The sequence below is a fragment of the Xenopus tropicalis genome, chromosome 7 (assembly GCF_000004195.4).
Source record: "Xenopus tropicalis strain Nigerian chromosome 7, UCB_Xtro_10.0, whole genome shotgun sequence".
Lineage (NCBI taxonomy): Eukaryota > Metazoa > Chordata > Amphibia > Anura > Pipidae > Xenopus > Xenopus tropicalis.
The window spans coordinates 72,541,477-72,563,328 of record NC_030683.2 but is presented as its reverse complement, the minus strand read 5'-3'; the positions used below and the strand labels follow the sequence as shown (position 1 = coordinate 72,563,328).

At 39.3% G+C, this 21,852-nt stretch overlaps 1 protein-coding gene and 1 long non-coding RNA gene across 10 annotated transcripts in view; one reads left to right on the top strand and one right to left on the bottom strand.

The window, feature by feature from the left end:
* Positions 1–21,852, top strand: part of arhgap32 (Rho GTPase activating protein 32) — a 312,512-nt gene that overhangs the window by 189,103 nt on the left and 101,557 nt on the right. For all 9 annotated transcript variants that reach the window (XM_012967128.2, XM_018095929.2, XM_004916168.4 and 6 more), the window contains 2 exons: positions 9,316–9,424; positions 21,271–21,380. In XM_012967128.2, coding sequence (XP_012822582.2) covers positions 9,316–9,424; positions 21,271–21,380 — 219 coding nt within the window. The remainder of the gene's footprint in view (positions 1–9,315; positions 9,425–21,270; positions 21,381–21,852) is intronic.
* On the bottom strand, positions 7,976–13,540 carry LOC116412089. The gene is made up of 4 exons (XR_004223543.1): positions 13,444–13,540; positions 12,820–12,892; positions 11,662–11,898; positions 7,976–8,154 (listed from the first exon to the last, which is right to left on the bottom strand). It is a non-coding gene; the product is annotated as an uncharacterized LOC116412089 (long non-coding RNA).

Sequence of the window (21,852 nt, the reverse complement as noted above, 5' to 3'; positions counted from 1 at the left end):
ATCTGTTTGTGTATGGGACCCTTTTATGGCCCACCCAACTAATTCCTTACCAGAAATCAACCAGTTGTTGATTGGACAGGTTTGTTTTTCCCGTCGGATTGAGGGCCTCGTCAGCTCATTGATGCAGTTGCAATAATGTCTTGGGCAGAACACAATTTGGCAGGGTTGGCTGCCCTGCATTTACCAGGCGTGCAGAACCTCCAGGCCGACTTCCTCAGTCAGAATACTTTGGATCCAAATGAATGGAGTCTGAATCCAGCAGTATTTCAAATGATTGTACAAAGGTTTGGAAGTCCAGAAGTAGATCTGATGGCGTCATCTCAGAATCACAAGTGTCAAAGGTTCTTTTCGAGAAATCCTTGCCAGTCTGCAGTAGGCGTGGATGCTTTGCTTCAAGACTGGAGCAGGACGTTCTTCCTCCCTTTCGCATGATATGGAGAATATTGAGGAATTCCTCACTGGCCAAGACGTCCTTGGTATCCACTGCTCCGGCAGTTAGCAGTAGGGACACCAATGAAGCTTCCACTTTGGCAGGATCTGCTGTCGCAGGGCCCGATTTACTGCAGGGACATGGGTCATCTGTCCTTGATGGCCTGGAAACTGAAAGGCAAGGGTTGTTGAGAAGAGGTTGTCAGGTGTCAGGTGTCAGCCTTGTCAGTTTTGACGGAGAATGTCTGGGCGGAAGATGCGTTGATCAAGAGATTCTTCAACGCCTTACAGAGGGTTCGTCCGTATTTTAAGCCCAGAATTCCTCTGTGGGATCTACTGTTAGTCTTAAGGGCTTTAATGTCGGCTCCATTTGAACCGCTGGAAAAAGCTTCTGAGTTGGGGAGATTTGCTCCCTTTCGGCCAGAGAACCACATACTTTGGTGTTTGAGGACAAGGTGGTAATGAAACCAGTGTTTGGTTTTTTACCAAAGGTGGTGTCTCAGTTCCATTGGGAGCTGGAGGTGGTTCTGCCTTCATTCTGTCCAGATCCCAAGTCGGAGCAGGAGAGACTTTGGCACACCTTAGATTTGGTCTGGGCAATATCGCATTATGTGGAACGAACAGAGTCTTGGCGCAAGACGGACAAGTTGTTTATAATTCCAAGGGGCCCAGGAAAGGGATATGCCCCATCGAAAGTGACTGTCAGTCAGTGGATCATCTCCTGTATCATCTTGGCATACCAGTTGGTTGGCAGGGAGATCCCGAGGGATCGTAAGGCACATTCCACCAGAGCAATGGCTACATCCTGGGCGGCAGAAGCCAGGGCTCCACCGGAAGCGATCTGTAGGGCAACAAGGTGGTCTTCTGCATCTACCTTTATTCGGCACTACAAGCTGGATGTGTTGCAGTCCCAAGAAGGGAGATTTGGGAGAAAGATTCTTCAGGCAGTCATTCACTGAATGCTCTGTAATAAATTTGTTTAAGCAGCCTCTGGTGTCCCTCTCTTCTTTTAGCTTGGGGAATTCCCATTGTTGGTGATTTGCTGCCATGGTGACTTGGGAAATAGAGAAATTTTATCATCTTACCGTGATTTCTATTTCCAAGTCACTCTTCATGGCAGCATTCACCAACCTCCCCTCCCTTCAGTTGCTTGGTTACTAAGACTAAGGGGCTGTGGGGGGGGGGGGCTTATATGTCAAGTTTAACCCTTTCCTGTCCAGTCACCTAGAGGGGCGGGGATTACCCATTGTTGGGGAATGCTGCCATGAAGAGTGACTTGGAAATAGAAATCACGGTAAGATGATAAAATGTCTCTATTTCTCTTCCGTCCACGCCCAGGAAGATTAGCTACAGTGCCATGGGTTGCAAACTTCTTGATAATGTTGCGCACTGTGGACAAAGGCAAATCTAGATCTCTGGAGATGGACTTGTAACCTTGAGATTGTTTATATTTTTCCACAATTTTGGTTCTCAAGTCCTCAGACAGTTCTCTTCTCCTCTTTCTGTTGTCCATGCTTAGTGTGTCACACACAGACACACAATGCAAAGACTAAAGCTGACCATACACGCACCGATAATAACGTACGAAACCTAGTTTCGTACGATATTCGGTGCGTGTATGGCAAGTCGACGAGTCGAGGCACCTGAGCAAAATCTGCCGTCAGGCTGAATCGGCAGAAGGAGGTAGAAATCCTATTGTTTCTATCGCCTTATCTGCCGTTTCAGCCCTGAAGGTTAGTGGCGGATTTAACAATATTCTGCCACGAGTGTGGCCACCTTTAGTGAACTTCTCTCCTTTTTATCTGCTTTCAGGTGTGATTTTTATATTGCCCACACCTGTTACTTGCCCCAGGTGAGTTTAAAGGAGCATCACATGTTTGAAACAATCTTATTTATCCACAATTTTGAAAGGGTGCCAATAATTTTGTCCAGCCCATTTTTGTAGTTTTGTGTGACATTATGTCCAATTTGCTTTTTTTCCTCCACTGTGTAATAATATAGATGGGGTTATTAGTAATAAGGTACTAAGCTAATGTGCTATAATAGAAAAACAAAATCAATTTTTAAAAATTAGAATTAGTTGATTAAAATTGAGTCTATGGAAGATAGCCTTCCTGTAATTCAGAGCTTTCTGGATAACTGATCCCATACCCATGCATATATTTCTTATGTGCTGTATTTTTAAAGAACACATATCGCCTAAAAAAAATTCCTCACTGAATGAGGGAAACAGTAGTATTTTTGTAAGAAAATTCAGTGATTGAGCATTCTGGCCCCTGCATAATAAGAGAGCTTACATAATCGCAGCCATGCTGGGGCATACGCATGCTAATAAAGAGTGAGTGCCCAAGCTTGCTCATTATCTGCATAAGTAGGAAGTAGGACTCACCGACTGTTCTACATACATAGCAAGCAAGCTAGGCCCCTTTCTCACTATGGCAGTCTGCGCCGAGAGGGGGCCACTGTGCTCAAATGCTCCCCCCCATTTAGAGTGCAGGCTACCTAAAGTCTACTAAAAAATCATATAAACATTGAATAAACCCAATAAGATTGTTGTGCGTTCATTAAGGATTATTTATATCTTGATTGGTTACAGAGAAAAAGGACATCACTTTAAAAAATTACAATTATTTGCGGATAATGGAGACTATGGGAGATGGCTGTGTGATTTGGAACTTTTTGGATAACAGGTTTCCGAATAACGGATCCCATACCTGTAGTACATTTAACCAAAAACACTTTTAATAGTTTCTTTGGACTAGTTTTTATTACGCATTATCCAGTGAGGGAAATTATTTTTAGGTGATGGGTACGCTATAACTTCTGGAATTAGTACGCTGCAATGTTAACTTTTTTGATGACTTCTTTGTTTTTGGGCTGTGACCGTGCAACAAATCTTCCTTGTCGCGGGCAACTAATCTCCCCGAAATACCATCCCAACGGCTGGAATGTAAATCCCCGGTGGGATGGCATACGCAGCGGTGTGATTTGCCAAAGAGGAAACTTCGGCAAATCACGCCACCGCATATGCCATCCTACCGGTGATTAACATTCTAGCCGATGGGATGGCCTTTTGGGGAGATTAGTCACCCACGACAAGGAAGATTTGTCGGATAGCAAGCAATCTCCCGGTGTGTTGTCTATATGCTATATATTGTGATTTTTTTTTTTTGTCTTATTTACTGAGACCCCAACCAGTCAGATAATACAATGAGTTTGCAAACTCAGAAACCTGTTATCCAAAAAGTTCCAAATTACAGAAAGACCATCTCCCATAGGCTCCATTATCAGCAAATAATTGTAATTTTTTAAAGTGATGTCCTTTTTCTCTGTAATTATAAAACAGTACCTTAAACTTGATTCCAACCAAGATATAAATAATCCTTAATGAAGGCAAAACAATCTTTTGGGTTTATTCCATGTTTATATGATTTTTTAGTAAACTTAGGGTAGATCCAAACTTAGGAAAAGGAAAGTAACACTAAATTTTTTAAGTAAAAAATCTATTCTACCCTGCTCTAATAATTACCCTATCCTTCCCAGCGTTTATTATTTTAAATGCTTTATTAGAAAATACCTTGGCTTCTGATCATATGTTTAGGTGAAATATAGGGAGGCTTAAGGGCACTACTGAAGGTATGCCTGCAGCTTGAGATTAACTCTTTATTAGCTTTTCCTTCTCCTTTAAAAAAATTGTGTTACTTTTCCTTTAAAGTCTTTTTTTTTTAATTTATTTATTTATTTTTTTAAATTTTTATTTTTATTGAAATTTGTGGCATAACAATCCAGGACAGCGCACATTAGTACATATTTGTTCAACAATGTAGATGTATTAAACTGTGCACAAAGAAAGAGGGTAACAGTCAATATAAAATAGAAGTGCATGAAAAGAAAATAGCCGGAGTTTCAAGAGATGAGATTCCCATCTTTGAGGGGCGTCCATGTGCTCCTCAATATAGATATCTTTCTAGAATCTACCTTGAGAGTTGTGGGCTAGTGAGTATCGTTAGTGCGCTTTCTGGTTTTTCCAGGTATAACAAATTCAAAATATAATATGATAGTGGGGGGATTAAAGAGGGGAGATAGTGATTCAGTTAAACTAAAACCAAAGTTGAGAAAGTAGGAAGAATAGGAATAAATAGAGAGGATAGAGAGAGTGTTGTAAACATTCTGCTCAGTCGTTTCACGGTTTCCTTTAAAGTCATTTTAGCATTTTACTGCCAATAGATTTGCCACATTAGTGCCACCTAGAACACCATATTTATTCTGCAGAAAACATTACCATACCTGAGTAAAGAACCCTAGAAGATTTTTCTGTTTGCTGTTCTCAGACAGCAGCTGACATTTTAGTTTGGTCTTCATAGCTTCAGACCAGAAATCCTGTGTTTCTTTTGATAGAGGACTATGTGCAGTTTTTCTGTGAGTGCTTATGGCTGTATTTACATAGACCTTTCTGATAAAGCTTACCTAGTTATTACCTTTCCTTCTCCTTTTAAGGTAGATTTTGGAGACCCCAATTATGGAAAGAACCCCTGTCCAGAAAACACTCTGAGCATTTTTCAATGCTTAGTAAATATTTTTACTTGTTTCCTCTTTGGTTTCCCATAACATTAAATCAAGATGAGAAATGATATGCTTTAGTAATGTTATGCATTAGTAATAACTCTTCTCCTTCTCTTGAATGAATACATATTCCCAGAATTAATAAGCATATATCCAGGCAGATATTTATATAGCATTAAGATCATTATTTTAAATTATTTCAGAAAAAAACATTTCCATGAAAGATGAATGACTGGAAAATGGCTAAAAACCATAACAGTTCTTTATCTCTGACTACCATATCTTTGGCATAGCTGCATGGCACTTGAGTAGAACAAAATATCATATGCTAATTATCTTCGCACCAAATCAATATCAAACCTGAAATACTGTTCATGAAAAACTTGCACTGATATTATGTTAAAGATTTTGTTTCCAGCAAAATGTTTCCCATTGTAAATAATCATATCTTTAAAGATGTAAATTAGGCCCCTGTGTTCCTGGTCTTAAAGGAGAAGGAAAGGTAAAAACTAAGTAAGCTTTATCAGAAAGGTCAAATCTGATCTGTTGTTGACTCCACCCAATTTTCCTATCCTTGGACAACAGTTATATAGTAAAAACCACTGTGCAGAGTTTGGGGACCCTGGTTTTAATAGTGTCTGAATGGCAGCAATATAAATTTCCCCACGAGTGACATCTGATTGGCGGTTGGTGGCTCCGCCCACTTTTTTCTAACCTTAAACTGCAGTTACCCAGTTTAGGATTAATAGTTAAAGAACGGCAGCAGTTTAAATGTAAACCAATAAAAGTCAATAGGTAAATTGTGATTGGTGAGTGTGCCCACTCTTTCTAACCTTGAGTCGAAGTCACCCAGTGACAGACAGTGGGCACCCTGGCATAAATAGTGTGAGAGTGACCGCATTTTAAATTTGAATCAATAAAATTCAATGGATGAAATCTGATTGGCTGTTATTGGCCCAACCCAATTTTCCTATTTTTGAACTGCAGTCCCCCCCCAAGTGGCCAACTTTGCAAAGTTTGGGGACTGACAGCATTTTACACTTTACCATTGAAAGTAAATAGGTGAAATGTGATTGGCTGTTGGTGGCTCCGTCCACTTTTTCTAACTTTGAGCGGCTAATACCCAGTGATTAACTTTGGAAAATTTAACAACCCTGGAATTAATACTTAAATAATGGCATCAGTTTAAATATAAACCAATGAAATTTAATGTGTGAAAATGGATTGGCTGTTGGTGTCTCCACCCACTTTTTCTAGCCCTGAATACTTAGTCAGACAGTGACTGACTGTTACAATTATAAATAAGTGCAATTCTCAGTGTATGCTCCTCACTTCAGATACCTCGTGTCCCAGGTCGAATAAAGTTCAATAAATTACTCCAAAGTGCCCTCTTCTGCTTTAGACTTAGCGATGAGGTCTTATGACCTTTTTTTTTTTCTTTCTTTCTTCTTTTCCTCATAAGACCTCATCGCTAAGTCTAAAGCAGAAGAGGGCACTTTGGAGTAATTTAGTGACTGACTATGCAAAGTTTGAGAACCTTGACATAAATAGTGTGAGAAAGGCAGCATTTTAAATTTAAAAAAAAAAAAATTCAATAGGTGAAGTCTGATTGGCTGTTGGTGGCTCCACCCACTCTTTAAAACCTAGAAATGCAGTCCCCTAGTGACCCTGGTGTTAATACTGTGAGGATGGCAGCAGGTTGGTCATTTCCCCATTGAAAATCAATAGTTAAAATCTGATTGGCTGTTGGTGGCTCCACCCACTTTTCCAAACTCCACAGTTACCTGGTGACTAGCTCTGCAAAGTTTGGGGACCTTAGTATTAATATTTAAAGAATGTCAGCAGTTTAAATTTAAACATATGAAGTCTATAGGTGAAATCTGATTGGCTGTTGTTGGCCCTGCCCATTTTTCTATACTTGCAATGTAGTTAACCAGTGACAAACACTGCAAAGTTTGGGGACCCTGACATTAAATATGTGAGAATGGCAACAGTTAAAATGTGAAAGAAATGTGATTGGCACTTGGTGGCTCCTCCCACTTTTTCTAACCTTGAGTATGTAGTCACCCAGTGACTGACTGTGTAAAGTTTGGGAACCCTGGCATCAAACCAATAAAATTCAATAGGTAAAATCTGATTGGCTTTTGGTGGCTCCTCCCATTTTTTTTCTAACTTTGAGTATGTAGTCACCCAGTGACTGACTGGGTAAAATTTGGGAACCCTGGCATCAAACCAATAAAATTCAGTAGGTAAAATACACTTTTCAAAACCAAAACTGCAGTCCCCTAGTTACCAACTGTAAAAAGTTTGGGGACCCTGGTGTTAATACTGTGAAAATGGCAGCAGGTTGAATTTTCCCATTGAAAGTCCATAGGTAAAATCTGATTGGCTGTTGGTGGCTCCACCCACTTTTACTTACCTTGAACCAGCAGTTACCTGGTGCCGAATTCTGCAAAGTTTGGGGACCCCAGTGTTGTTACTCTGAGAATGGCAGCAGGTTGAATTTCCGCCAACGCAATAGGTAAAATCTGATTGGCTGTTGGTGGCTCCGCCCACTTTTGGGCATCCAACAATCATCATATGACACCATGACTATGTTATTCAAGTTTGGGGAGTGTAGCTTCAAAGCTGTGGCAGCAGTTTTAAAATCTTCCCTGTCAAAGTCAATGGGAAAATTGGGGTGTTCTGAGCGGCGCCACAAAAAGACAGGGGGCGGGATTGCTTAGAAAAGCACAAACAACCTGCTCCGCTATAGGGCTAAGAAGTATGGAGAGTTTGGGTGTTGTACCCCTAAAACTGTAGGAGGAGTAGCGTTTAGAAAATGGGGGCGAAGAATAAGCTGAAGTCGAGTATGTTGGGTTTTTCAGCCCAACATAATCACACTAAAACTCAAGCATTACAGTAATTATTTTGCTGCAAAGGGTTAGAATAGAAAGGCTGTTAATTGAAAAACCATACAAAATAAGGAAGACCAATCAAACAGTTGCATGGAATAGGTCTATCTATAATATGTCAAAAGTAAAGGTGGCTTTTCTTTACATTTTTCTTCCTTATTATCTGCGGTCTTTTCTTGCTTCCCTGTAATTTGTCTGCATTTCCTTTATTCTGTATCCACTGAGTTTCTGACATAAGTCTCAGACCTCCCATTGATTGGTAACTTAACTAACAGTAAGATTACAAAATATAAAAACATTAGTAAAACAGTTGCAATTGCCATAGCCTTTGTACTAGTTTCATAGGATGATCCTCAACAACATTAAAATGATCACTCAAAATCCTACCTAAAATAGCCCGGCAAGCTCAATGTTTACTGTGTATTTTGCTGACTGCACAAACACAAAGGCTTTTTGGATTCTTTGAGTATCTGGAGTTATTGGTTCAGGCGCTATGGCTGAGATCTGTGCTGAAAGCAGCTGGAAATGCTCAGATGGGAAAAAAAGGAAAATGTCTTTGTTAGAATGTTCGTTATAATTATTGTGTTTATTGGCTTTTGAATTTTGGCTTTTGATAAGAAGTTTTTGATGCACAAAAGGTGCGTTTAAAGGGGCACATTAATGTTATTTTACGTAGATTAAACAATATCCATTGTATATCTCCAAATAAAAATGTCTCTTGACAAGAAAACTCAAGTTGTATAAAAGAGGTTTACTTTCTATATGTGTGTAGACAGCTTTGGCCTCAGTTTACTAAAACTATTGTATTTCTTATGTAAATGTGGCCCTTTATTATACTTATATGTAAAGCCCTAAAAGCCATTTAATTTTTGGTATTAGCAACCCAGTGCTTTAAACGTTTAATTAGTTTAAAACCGTGCTCACTTGTCACAATTGCCTATTAGAATTAAAGCATCGTTTAGTTCATTCCTTGGTTGCATCCTGTGGCACAATACAATATACTATATTTAGATACAGATAATAATGTCAAAGAACAGTAGGATAGTCTAGCTTTTCAATGAAGTGGGATATTATGTTTGCTTAAAATTGTCCATCCCTGATGGGGGCCGATGGGTCTTATTGTAGTAGAGCCAAAATGCACAGCTCTGCTTAAGTTCTGTCCACTGCCGGACTGCCCTTTCATTAAATGCTTAATAAGATAGTAGATAAAAGGAGTATTTTGCTGTAAGGCCTTTATCCCTTTAACGTCCAAGGCTTGGAAGTTTTTTGCGAAACAATTTTGGAGCTATACTGGTTTACCCAGTCTTCATCCCAAATTGCTTGACAAATATTTTGTTATTGACGTTGCATTTATAATCCCTTAAACTCCACAAAAGTGCAGTGAAGTATTACTATGCTAATATGCTATTAATATTATATATCTTTACAGAATAATGAAGTCTTCACTGCACTTAGAGGAGGATGATTTTGTACCCGAGTTGCCAAGGAGTATCCATCCCCGGGAGAGGCCGGACTGGGAGGAGACTATTAGTGCCATGGTAAGTCTGTCTGAATTTGTAAATATCCCTATTAATTTGTTCTTGCTTTGGAATACTTGTGTTTACAGTATTTACTGCTGTAACTAGATTATTAGGAATTATTTATAAAATACAAACTGGTTTGAACTGGCTTTTTTCCTATTGCAACTGTATTTGTTTTTCTTCTATTTAATATGTTCAGATTACGTGACCTGTTCTGATTTCTAATGCTGCATTCAATGGGCTTCTTTCTATAATTTACATCTCCTTAGAAAACCACTGTCTTTCATATAGCTTTTCCTCTCCATAGCTCTTCTCTATGGCAAACCTTTCCCATTTTTTCATTATACACCTTTTAGGCATGCACTAGCTTGCTGTTTATTTAGAATATCAATATCTTTAAGGACATGGAACTTAAAACATTTCAGTTTGCAGCTCCTCATACTAAATCCGCTTCCTCTTTCATGTGTTTTCAAGGTGTTTCCTTTTTTCCTATCCTATAGCACCTGAAAGGCATGCAAGTACCTGACAGGTTATAGCAGGACTCATTCTTGATTCTGTAGAGAAGTTCCAGGATTTTTCTTCTTACAGCTTAAACACTATGTTTAGACAGAACCTTGGGCAAGAAACTGTAATTTGAGCTGTAATATCAGATCAAGTTACGTGAATGGCAGCCGATACCTGAAGGCGCCTCCAATTAAGAATATTTTCATTGTTCTTTGCTAGAAGAACAGCTTTATGCCTCATTGATTCCACATAAGTTTCTCTTTTGTTTGATCAAATAGAAAGTATATTATATGTTACACATTGAAGGGGATACTTAGAAATGCATATTTGCTCAAATGTTTGTTTTGTATTGTATGTTGTTTTCTTAGCTTGGTCTTACAAGATGATACTTTCACTGTACTGCTGTCTGTGCTTTCATTATCTACTTCTTTATAAACAATAAGACACAGATGTGGTCTTTGATCAATGTGCTTCTTTATTCTTTTTCATTATCAAACAATATTATATGTCCTATAAGGCTTATGAAATGAGTACTTTTTCCCCAACATTTTCCATTTGTTGAGTGGAGGGGTTGTTAAAAAGTTGTTGTTTTTTCAATTTCTTTTAGTCAGTTATTGATATTAATTAAAATCTATTACTAGGATCAGACAAATGTATGAAATTGTTAGTAGACAACAGGGAGGCGTCCAGCTATAAACACGTATAAAAACATCCCATTAATGTAAAAGCCAGGAAGAAAATAATTTTATGAAGTTTGGCTACCTGACTACTAACTAGGTTTTAACATGCGTTAAATCTTTGTTCTTTAGAGCTTTTCTGCTCTATACATGGATGTTATAAATAAGCTCTGTGGTTTTTCTTAGGCAACATTAAATATGTTAATCTCTTCATTTTTTTTTAAATAATGTAAATGTATTTTGATTTGTATTATAGTTTGATGCTTTTGTGATTCAGTGTTTTACCACTGGTAATTCAAACTGACCAGTTCAAAGGTATATTTTTTTATACGCTTTGTTGCTCACACTGAAAGAGAGTAAGAACAGTAGACAAAACATACTGTGTGCCATTACCCTTATGGGTGTTTAAAGGAACATTCAGTGTATAATGAAACTGGATAAAATGGACTGTACAGGAAACAAGGTAATCTCACTAGCAGAAGTACAGAAAAGATGGGGTGCACACCCCAGAGACGCTTGGAATTATAATCAGCTACACACATTCATACATACAAACAAAAACAAACAATGGAACAGAACATTAACCCCCTGGGAAAAAATACTAGACCCCATTAACATAAAGATGGGAATAGATAAACCACTATCTAGGGCCTACAAAATTTTAATTGAGACCTCGCTAACATACCCAATATCCCACTGTCTAGCATGGGAAAAAGAATTGAACATAGTAATCTCGCCAAATCTGTGGGGCAAGATTTTCAAATTAACACACAGAGCATCTAGAGCTATGAGAACTAATGAAGCAATATACAAGTTAGTAACCAGATGGCACCACACACCAGCTAAACTACACAGAATATATCCCAATAGCTCCCCACTATGTTGGAGATGCAACAAATCCGAAGGCACACATACTCACATATGGCTCACATGCCCCGAATCGAAAAACTTCTGGAAGGAGATATTAGACATAATACAAAAAGTAACACAGCAACCTATCACATTAGAAAATGCACCCACCATACTACTATACGTCATACCTGGAAAAAACGACACGTTATCAGACCCACTCACCTTACACCTCCTGCAGGCAGCAAAATCGCTGATTCCCCAGAAATGGAAGTCATCCTCCTCCCCAACAGTCAAAGAATGGTTAACAAAAATAGAAGAAATTAGAAAAATGGAAGAACTGTCCCTACTTCTACATAATAATAGCCATACTTACCGAAAAATTTGGGCACCGTGGTTGGAATTTATGAATAGGCCAGACAAATAAGGTATCAAAGAATTGGACGCCTCCTCAGAAAAACCCTAAAATGTAATAACTCGAGAACATATGCTGATATTTGGGTCAACAGTCCCTATAACACTGTACTAAAATGACTGTAATGAAGACAACACTATAAGGTAGCAGGAACTGGCTGTCAGCCCAGGAACAAATTAATATCATTGTAAATGTTTTTTGCAGCCCCCTACCCTACCCCACCCTTCTTTCTTTCTGTACCCCTCCCCCAAATTCAAATGCAAAAATAAAGAATATATAAAAAAAATGGGCTGTACAAAATAAAAAATATTTGTAATATAGTTAGTTAGGCAAGATAATGTATAAAGGTAGAGTGGACAGATGTCTAGCATAATGGCCTGGACTCTACTTCCTGCTTTTAGCTCTCTAACCTCTTGGTTAGTCAGTGACTGACTAACTGGGGGGGGGGCACATGGGACATAACTGTTCAGTTAGTTTGTGAGCATGCAGGTCAGATTCAAATGCAAACTAACTGAACAGTTTTGTCCCATATTCACCCCCCCCCCCACACACTGGCTACTGACTGCTAACAGTTTAGAGAGCTGTAAAGGAGGAAGTAGTGTTATGGCCATTAAGTTAGACATCTGGCCACTCCAGCCTTTATAGATTACATATTTTTCCACCACTCGCTCTTAGCTACTCTGATAACTCATCATAGGTATGTGATGTGAATTTTCACTACTGGCAGAAATCATTTGTGTATAATACTTCACTATAAATGTTGTGCACAATGTTTTAAGTATTTTTTTTAGCTAATTTTATTAAATTCTGCATCTTTGAGGTTAGGTGCTCTACAATGCAATATTGCCCTTCATTAACACTTCACTTATTTGTTTGTCCTTAGTAGGAATTTATTTAAAGGAAAAGGAACGTTAGAATCAGTGGGGGGTGCCAAATGTTGGGCACCCCCAGTGATTGTAATAACTTACCTGAATACGGGCTGGTAGGATTTTCTGCTAATATAGTAAACGTGGGCCAGCGATCCTCTTCCTTCTTGTTTTTCTGTGATCCCGGGTCCCACACATGCACAGTTGAGTAAAAAAGAAACAAATTTTTTTCATATTAAAATTCATCTTTTCACTCTACTGTGCATGTGCAGCTAGCACGAAGAAAGACGGAAGAGAATCTAGTTCTTTACAGCTGTGCATAGGAGCTCCCTATCTTAGATTTTGTTATAAGTGTCAGGGACATTCACATGCTCAGAGTCTTCTCAAACAATCAAGCAGAAAATGAGGCTGGCCTGTCATGTAAGCTGATACCACAGGTGTGATTATTAAATGTTAATGCTAGTTGCACTGGTTTCAGAGCTGCCTGTAGCAATTATCTGTATTAATTACTAATCAGCCTTATACTATGATATTTGTATTCTTTATACACAGTATATTGTGTGGTGGTCCCTAAATTCAGTAATGATAGCAGCACATATCATGTGCAGTAAATCAGCAGAAAAGAAGATGAGGAGCTACTGGGGCATATTTGGGGGCACAGATCTTCCCTGCTAAAGGGCTGTGGTTACCTTGGGCTGGCACAGAAGCACAAAACACAGTGCATACCTCCCAACTGTCCTAGTTTTCGCGGGACAGTCCCTCTTTTGACCGCTCAACCCACAGTGGATTCTTACTCATTTCACTTGACCCCCTCACTGAATGCTGAAAAAGATACACATTTAATTAAAAAGTAGCTTTTGGCAGAGCGCAGAAAGTTAACAAGCCACACCTGCATTTAGATACAATTGTAACTAATAAGCTAAACAGGTCTCTTGAGGGAATGGAGACTTGCAGCTTAAAGGGCAATTTCACCTTTTTCAGCAAAACTATAATAACACATAAAACAAGACCCACAAAACCCCCAGAAATGTGTTCAACCTTTAAATAACCTGCCAAATTTAGTCAAATGGGAGTGGTATTTAGGGGGTGTGTTGGCAAAAATGGGAGTGGCCAAAAAATTTGCCACACTCCACACGGTATTTCTTTTTGTCCCTCTTTCCATTTTCAAAATGTTGGGACGTATGCACAATGTGCAACATTTTGGACCTACTTAAGCTTTAAAGGAAAACTACACCCCCAAACAATGTATGTCTCTATAAAAATATATTGCATAAACAAGCTCATTTGTAAAACTCTGCTTCATCTAAATAAACCATTTTCATTAAAATATACATTTTTCGTAGTATGTGCTATTGGGTGTACTCCTAAATAGAAAACTGCCATTTTAAGAATTAAGGGCAACCTCTTGGGATCATAGGATACACAGTGCACACAAACAAGCCAAGGCACACATACATGCTAGGTCACATCAGCCAATGAATTGACAGAGTTCTGTCTTTTGCTTCCACATTTACTCCTGTTACAATTAAAGCTGCATTATTTCTGGTCATGTGATCTCTGAGATAGCACACAGCCCATCACTAAACATGAACTATCTGTTGGTTAAGCATTCTGGGGGTAAAGTTTTCCTTTAAGGATTTGTAATCTCTCCTATTTATAATCTTACACTGTATTTAGATGTTGCAGCTGGGAAACCAAGTGTGTCCCGCCATTCTTCTCTAGATTATAATGTCTATGCCTGTGTGATGAGAATATCACTTTATAAAACTGAAGGGAATACATTCAGTAGGGAACCTGGATAACCCAAGATCAGTGATCCCCAACCAGTGGCTCGTTAGCAACATGTTGCCCCCCAACCCCGTGGCTGTTGCTCCCAGTGGCCTTAAAACAGGTGCTTATTTTTGAATTCCTGGCTTGGAGGCAAGTTTGCTACTGCCAAACAGAGCCTCCTGCAGGCATGCACTGTGAAATAAATACTGACTAAAACTATTATAACGCTTTACTTGCCTTTTCAGGTAGCTTTTACTAGTCAGTTCTGATTGGGTATCATGAGTCACTGGAACTTTGCAACTTTTATTTCATTACTCCTAATATCGTGTAGACTGAAGTTATTTAAAGTCTGTGGTCCATGGGGTGATCTTAAGGCATCTTGCCTTCTCCATTGTGTGTAATTGTACTAGCACTTGAGGTAATTGTTCCCTTTAGTACAAGTGTTTTTTTTACTACAAGATCATTGTCATTCAATCTGTTGCCCTTTTTCAAAATATACATTTTGAACTGTAGCACTTCAGAAAAAAAAGTTTAGCTTATTTATACACACCAAAATAAGATAGAGGTAAAAATTGCTTTCGAATTCTCTTAATAACTTCCACTTGAAATTGCATTTCTCAGTCCTGGGACCATGTTATTCTATAAAATGAAGATTCCTCACTGCAACATGTTTGCAACCATGTATGAGTTGTTATGCCCTTGTCATGGCATATTGGTCTTTGGTTTGGCTATTTTGGCACACCATTTATTTGTATGGAGCTGGCATCAATATCAATATATTTGCCATGTGAGTCACAGGTAGATGTTTGCTTGTGTAGTTGCCAACTAATACTCACATGGGGCACCATACAGAAACTGCTTTCATGTATAATGCTGCTAACTTATTCCTTGCCTTTCACCTCTGTCTTAGGCTAATATAATACTTGACTAATAATGATAAAAGAAAGAATTCTTGAATTAATTGTAATGCTGCAGGCTGTTGACAAAGGTTCTTCTTTTTTGTGTTCTGAGCCTGATATAGTTACACCACCGTTTTATTATTGTAATACCTGAGAACTGCCCTGCTTAAAGTTTCCACAGTACAAGATGTGTTGGCTACAAAGGGAAGCAATATATGACTAGATTGTTTTCTTGGCTAGACTGTTTTTTAAGATATGAAAGCAATACATTCCCTTATATTTGGAATATAAACCTTCATCATAGAATGTACAAATGTGTTCAAAGCTGTATCATAAATGCACATAATACTAACCCTTTCTTTATTACTAAGGAAACAGTGGCCAGATCACATTGTATTTGACCTATGACAGTGATCCCCAACCAGTGCCTCATGAGCAACATGTTGCTCACCAACCCCTTGGATGTTACTCTCAGTGCCCCCAAACCAGGTAGCCATTTTTTGAATTCCTGACTTGGTGGCAAGTTTTGGTTGAATAAAAACAAGATTTACTACCAAATAAAGCCTCCTGTAAGATGATGGTGTGCATAGAGGCTGCCTAATAGCAAATCTTAGCCTTTATTTGGCACCTCCATGAACTTTTATGATGCTTGTGTTGCTCTCTGTCTTTTTACATTTGACTGTGGCTCACGAGTAAGAAAGGTGGGGGATCCCTGACCAATGAAATTAATAAAAAGAGTTATTATGTTGTTTTTGTAGGGAATTCCTTTGCTTTTGTATCTTTCAAAAACCATTGGAGCTCTCTAGAGGATTCTTTGCTGAGACTACAAATGTACAGGTATGGGATCCCTTATCCGGAAACCCATTATCCAGAAAGGTCTGAATTATGGAAAGGCCATCACCCATAGACTCCATTATAAGCAAATAACTCTAATTTTTAAAAATGATTTCCTTTTTGTCAGTAATAATAAAACAGTAGCTTGTACTTGATCCCAACTAAGATATAATTAATCCTTATTGGAGGCAAAACTATCCTATTGGGCTTATTTAATATGTAAATAATTTTTAGCAGACTTAAATTATGTGGGTGTTACAGTCTGAGCCTGAGGCGTGAACAGTTCAGGGGGTGAACAATACAGGGACTAAACAATACAGGGACTAAAAGGTGTGAACAGTACAGGGGATTACATGTTTAAACAATACAAGATTTATATCTTGAATCTGAGGTGTGACCAATGCAGGGGGCCAGTTAATCTCAGTACTGATACCATTTAAAGTTTACACAAAGGTAAGCAGTCACAGCAGCCAGACAGGTGGGGGGCCACACAGGGGTGCAGCGGGCCGCCAGTTGGACAGCACTGAACTAAATCATTCAGTCAACTATGTGGGGGTAGCTGAGTGCACACAGGCACCTCCGAGCCCCTGCCACAGTCTTGTTATGCCTCTGTATATCTGACAAATATATTGATTGAAATATTGCTTTAAAAGTAAAATGACAGAGAGCTTGCATTTCTCTCTAGTCTAGCTATATTTTTACCTCTGAAAGCTCTGGCTTCTGTTTATATGTTCCTTTCTGATGCTTGCCGATTCCAGGGCTCTTGAATTTCCTTACTAATGTTTGTGGCACTTGATCCACTATATGAAAAGATAATGCCCGAGGAAGCAGCAGATGGAATCCAAGGGAAGACAGTAGAATTTAAGCCTTTTACAGATTCTAGCAAGGGGTGTAAATTACCATGGTATTGATTAGATGTATTATTTAATACCCCTCACCATTAATGACTTGTCACCAACGAAAGCCATTATTTAACAATGCTTAAACTATAATATTGATTGAATTACAGCCATCCAAAATCCACTCTTTATTATTTCACTGTTGCTTTTTGTTTGCCCCCTGTAACTTTGTGTTTAGGAAGAGTATTGTGTAGTGTAGACAGTTGTTCTAGTTAATTTTTTAAATCTCTCTGTGTGCACTAAACATTTAATTAGTTAAATTGTTTAGAGTGGCTAACCCATCTCAGTTTTGTACCTGGACCCTGCTGGTGCATTAGTTGGGCTAGGCCAGTGCTGTCCAACTTTTGCGGTGCCGAGGGCCGGAATTTCTCTAGCATACATGGTGGAGGGCCGCTAATGGAAGCCAGTTTTGGCCACTCCCCCTTTTTTGAACCACACCCCCTTCAAACCACACCCATTTTATCACAATGGTGGTAGTGCAGCAAAAACCCAAATGCTTGGTCCTCACTGCGGGGATATCAACAGTTATTCATATATGAAAGAATTATATTATGTCATGGGCAGGCAGAGTATGGCACACACAGGCAGCACTCAGCCTCCCTTATGCTGCCTGTGTGTGCCATACTCTGCCTGCCCTTAGCTGCCTGTGTGTGCCATACTCTGCCTGCCCTTAGCTGCCTATGTGTTCCATACTCTGCCTGCCCTATGCTGTCTGTGTGTTCCATACCCTCCCTGCCCTATACTGCCTATGTGCCATGCTTTGCCTACCCTATGCTCTCTGTGTGTGCCATATACACAGGCAGCATAGTCCAGGCACTACAATACAATGTGTATGTACTGATGTACATGTACGCACGGGGCGCAACCAATAGGATTACCCGCTGGCCACCAATGACAGGGCCCGGAATTGATTAAAGGGGGCCCCGAACTACTAAGAAAACTTTAGCACGGCCGGGCCCCCTTTTAAAGTTAAAATCATCCGGGCCCGGGACGATTGTACCCCCTGTGCCCCCATGATGGCGGCCCTGACACTCGCATACACTCGCATGTAACTATAAATACAACCACTAATACTAACGGTAGATATTAGTATCACAATAGCCTTGGATATTCTGCTTGTTCAAAAGTTATCCAGGCCCCTGTTAAAGGCATTAACAGAATCTGCCATTACCACATCTCTAGGAAGGGCATTCCACAACCTCACTGCCCTCACCGTGAAAAACCACCTGCGCTGCTTTAAATGGAAGCTCCGTTCCTCTAATCTAAAGGGGTGACCTCTGGTGCATTGATCATTTTTATGGGAAAAAAGAAAACCCCCTATCTGCCTATAATCCCCTCTAATGTACTTGTACAGAGTAATTATGTCCCCTCGCAAGCGCCTCTTTTTCAGAGAAAACAACCTCAACCTCGACAGTCTAACCTCATAGCTTAAATCTTCCATCCCCTTTACCAGTTTAGTTGCACGTCTCTGCACTCTCTCCAGCTCATTAATATCCTTCTTAAGGACTGGAGCCCAAAACTGCACCGCATACTCAAGGTGAGGCCTTACCAGGGACCTATAAGCAGGCAAAATTATGTTTTCATCCCTTGAGTCAATGCCCTTTTTTATACAAGACAGCACTTTATTTGCTTTAGTAGCCACAGAATGACACTGCCTGGAATTAGACAACGTGTTATCTACAAAAACCCCTAGATCCTTCTCCATTAAGGATACCCCCAACACACTACCATTAAGTAGATAGTTCGCGTTTATATTATTTTTACCAAAGTGCATAACTTTGCACTTGTCAACATTGAACCTCATTTTCCAGTTTGCTGCCCAGTTTTCCAGTTTTGTCAAATCGCTCTGCAAAGTGGCAGCATCCTGCATGGAACTTATAGTTTTGCACAATTTAGTGTCATCAGCAAAAATAGATACAGTACTCTCTTTGCCCACCTCCAGGTCATTAATAAACAAGTTAAAAAGCAAAGGACCAAGGACTGACCCCTGCAGGCATACTTTCAGTTGACTCAACAATGCCCTTAAGTCTCCCTATATTTCACCTGTTCAGATGATCAGAAACCAAACAGGAAGAAAAAACGCTGAGCTGCGTAAAGAAAGTTCCCATAATGCTTCGCTCCTGCACCAAGCGTAAGACCAGTGTACATGCTCAGTTTGTAAGACTATGAGGAAGCTTCCTGCTGATTGGCTCAGATCTACATTCCTAAGGGGGGGAGGGAGTTCTTAGCATTCTTGAGGGAGGGGGGAGCAGGAGAGGGGAGAGAACTGTGTGTCTCAACAGACACAATAAATCTTTTGACAGAGAACTCAGAGTGCAACGTTTCTGTGAGTGCTTATGGCTGTATTTACATTTTCTGATAAAGCTTACTTTGTTTTTACCTTGCTTTCTAAGGAACTTTTTAGATCTACCTGATAGATTTCTGACAAATTCTCTCCCAGATCCTTGCTCTGTTGTGGTTGTACCTGACATCTTATCATACTACCTCTGTTGTCTAAGAATTACCCTGTGGCACATTAGAATTAAAGCCTGTTGTTACTTTTGTTTTGCATGGACCTCTGTTTTAACACAACAGGGAGAGAGGTGTAGTACCATAACAGCCTCACTTTGCTTCACTTAGCAAGGGCCCATCTTGAGTTCGGTGTAATCTGTGTTCTGTCTTAACTAGCCAGAAAACGCCTGCTTTAGCCAAGATAAGATTGCATGTAGTTGCATGTAGACAATTACTAGAGTTTTTTTTTTAGCTTGCACATCCTTTTTAAAGTGTTACTGTATAAATCTGTGAACTCCATAACAAGGGTTGGCAAAACTCTTTAATACAGACTGCAGTCCTGGCTGAGGAGATTGGAAGCGCATTGCTTCTTGTTTTCCACCCCTGCCTAAATATTTTTCATTTTTCTTTTTTTTTTTTTACCGATTTAAACCAGCAGTCTCAGAGGGCCCCAGGCTGATCACTGATGTAGACAATAGTATTTCTGTCCCACTTTGTGGGAAAGTAGTTGAATGAACCTTTGTGTTCTGCAGCCTTTACTTTGTTAAAACAAAACTAGAATTAGCAGGGATTAGAAACCAGCTATTCCTTTAAGATGTCATGTAAAGAAAAAATAAATAGTAAATGATAATAGCAATAGAATATGCTCCCACATTTAATCTCAGTGAGCAAGTTAGGGTTGCCATATGTGGGGCTATAAAAGCTGCCGATGGACTAAGTTGGTAGGCGATCTGAGCATGTATGGGGCCTTCCTTCTGGCTTATCCAACTGATATGTGGCAGAAAATTGGGCAGATGTTGATCAGGCATGTTTGAAAATACTATTGGGGGGAGGACCGCAGGACCAAATGATCAAGGTGGTGATAAGTTGTTGTTATTAACTCAGCATATCCATGTAAAAGTCTAATTTACCAAAGTCTAGTTACCATGCCCCATATAAATTACATACAAAAATACATGCATATAAAATACTTAACTGATAACCTGCACAAGCTGTAAAGTCAGTTAGGAGTTAGCATTCAAATTTTTTTGAGCATTTGTACTTTCCGTTTGTTTGACAGTTCACAGGAATTTGTGGAATTTAACCCATTATCTGACTGCTAGGGTTTAGTTACCATAGCAACCATGCAGCAATTTGGAAATTGGACTGCAAGATGAATAGAAAACCCCTGATATAAAAAAATAAGCAATGTCAAATAAAAATATCAATAATATGAAAGGTTTGCTGCCTTTATTTATGTTTTATGTGGTCAATGGCTCCCTGATAGCATTTTCAGTTGCAGACTAGAAAGCGGCAGAATAGCAAGTCTTAAAAAAAAAAAAAAAAAAAAAAAATTGACTCCTTGAAAAGTAACTCAAAACAGACCATTCAAAACCATACTAAAAGTTACTTTAAAGGTTAGCTTCCCCCTAACAGCCTACAAGTGATTCTGTATACATGGAGGTTGTAAGACCTATTTATGAACTATAAATGTAAGTCCCTTGATAGATCCATGACATTTGTGGAAATCCTGTTTTGCATACGTGCAAAAAGCAGAACTAATTTCCTGTATGCATGATGTGCATAAGACTAGCTGATAGAAGATGTCTAACCATTTATTTGCTTCCAGCCTGACTTACTTCCCACACGTAGCAACATGAGCTTTTGTTTTTCTGTTACAGGCACGAGGGGCAGACATCCCAGTCCCAGGGGAAATACCGACGATGCCTACAGAAATCCCTCTTCGCTCCTGTGGCAGTACTGCCAGCATGAAGGTGAAAAATGTCAAGAAGTAAGTATATGTAGTGCTCACAGAACCAAAAGTAGTATGTGGTAGTATCGGTGCTCTTATGTTTAGCCTTGAAGTGAGACATGTAACACAACTGACATCACTAAACACAACTGTATAAGTCATATTAATGATAGTGACTGGAAAGCACATGCACATGAAATGTGTTCAATGTTTGTGTAGTATTTTTTTGAATTGATATGGCAGGTGTTTGAGGTGTGTTCTGTTCATGTTCCCTGCAATTACTAGTAGGCTGATCAGCGACAAATACCTATGTGTTGCAAATAAAACTGTTTCAGTGCTTGTATAGGCATTGATGTCATTGCTTTGCTCTTACTATTCTAATGTGCTAATACTTCTCCTTTGCCACATGGACCAATATTAAGCACTATCACGGGCGACTAATCTCCCCGACATGCCATCCCACCGGCAAGAATGTAAATTGCCGATAGGATGGTATACACATTGCTTCGGT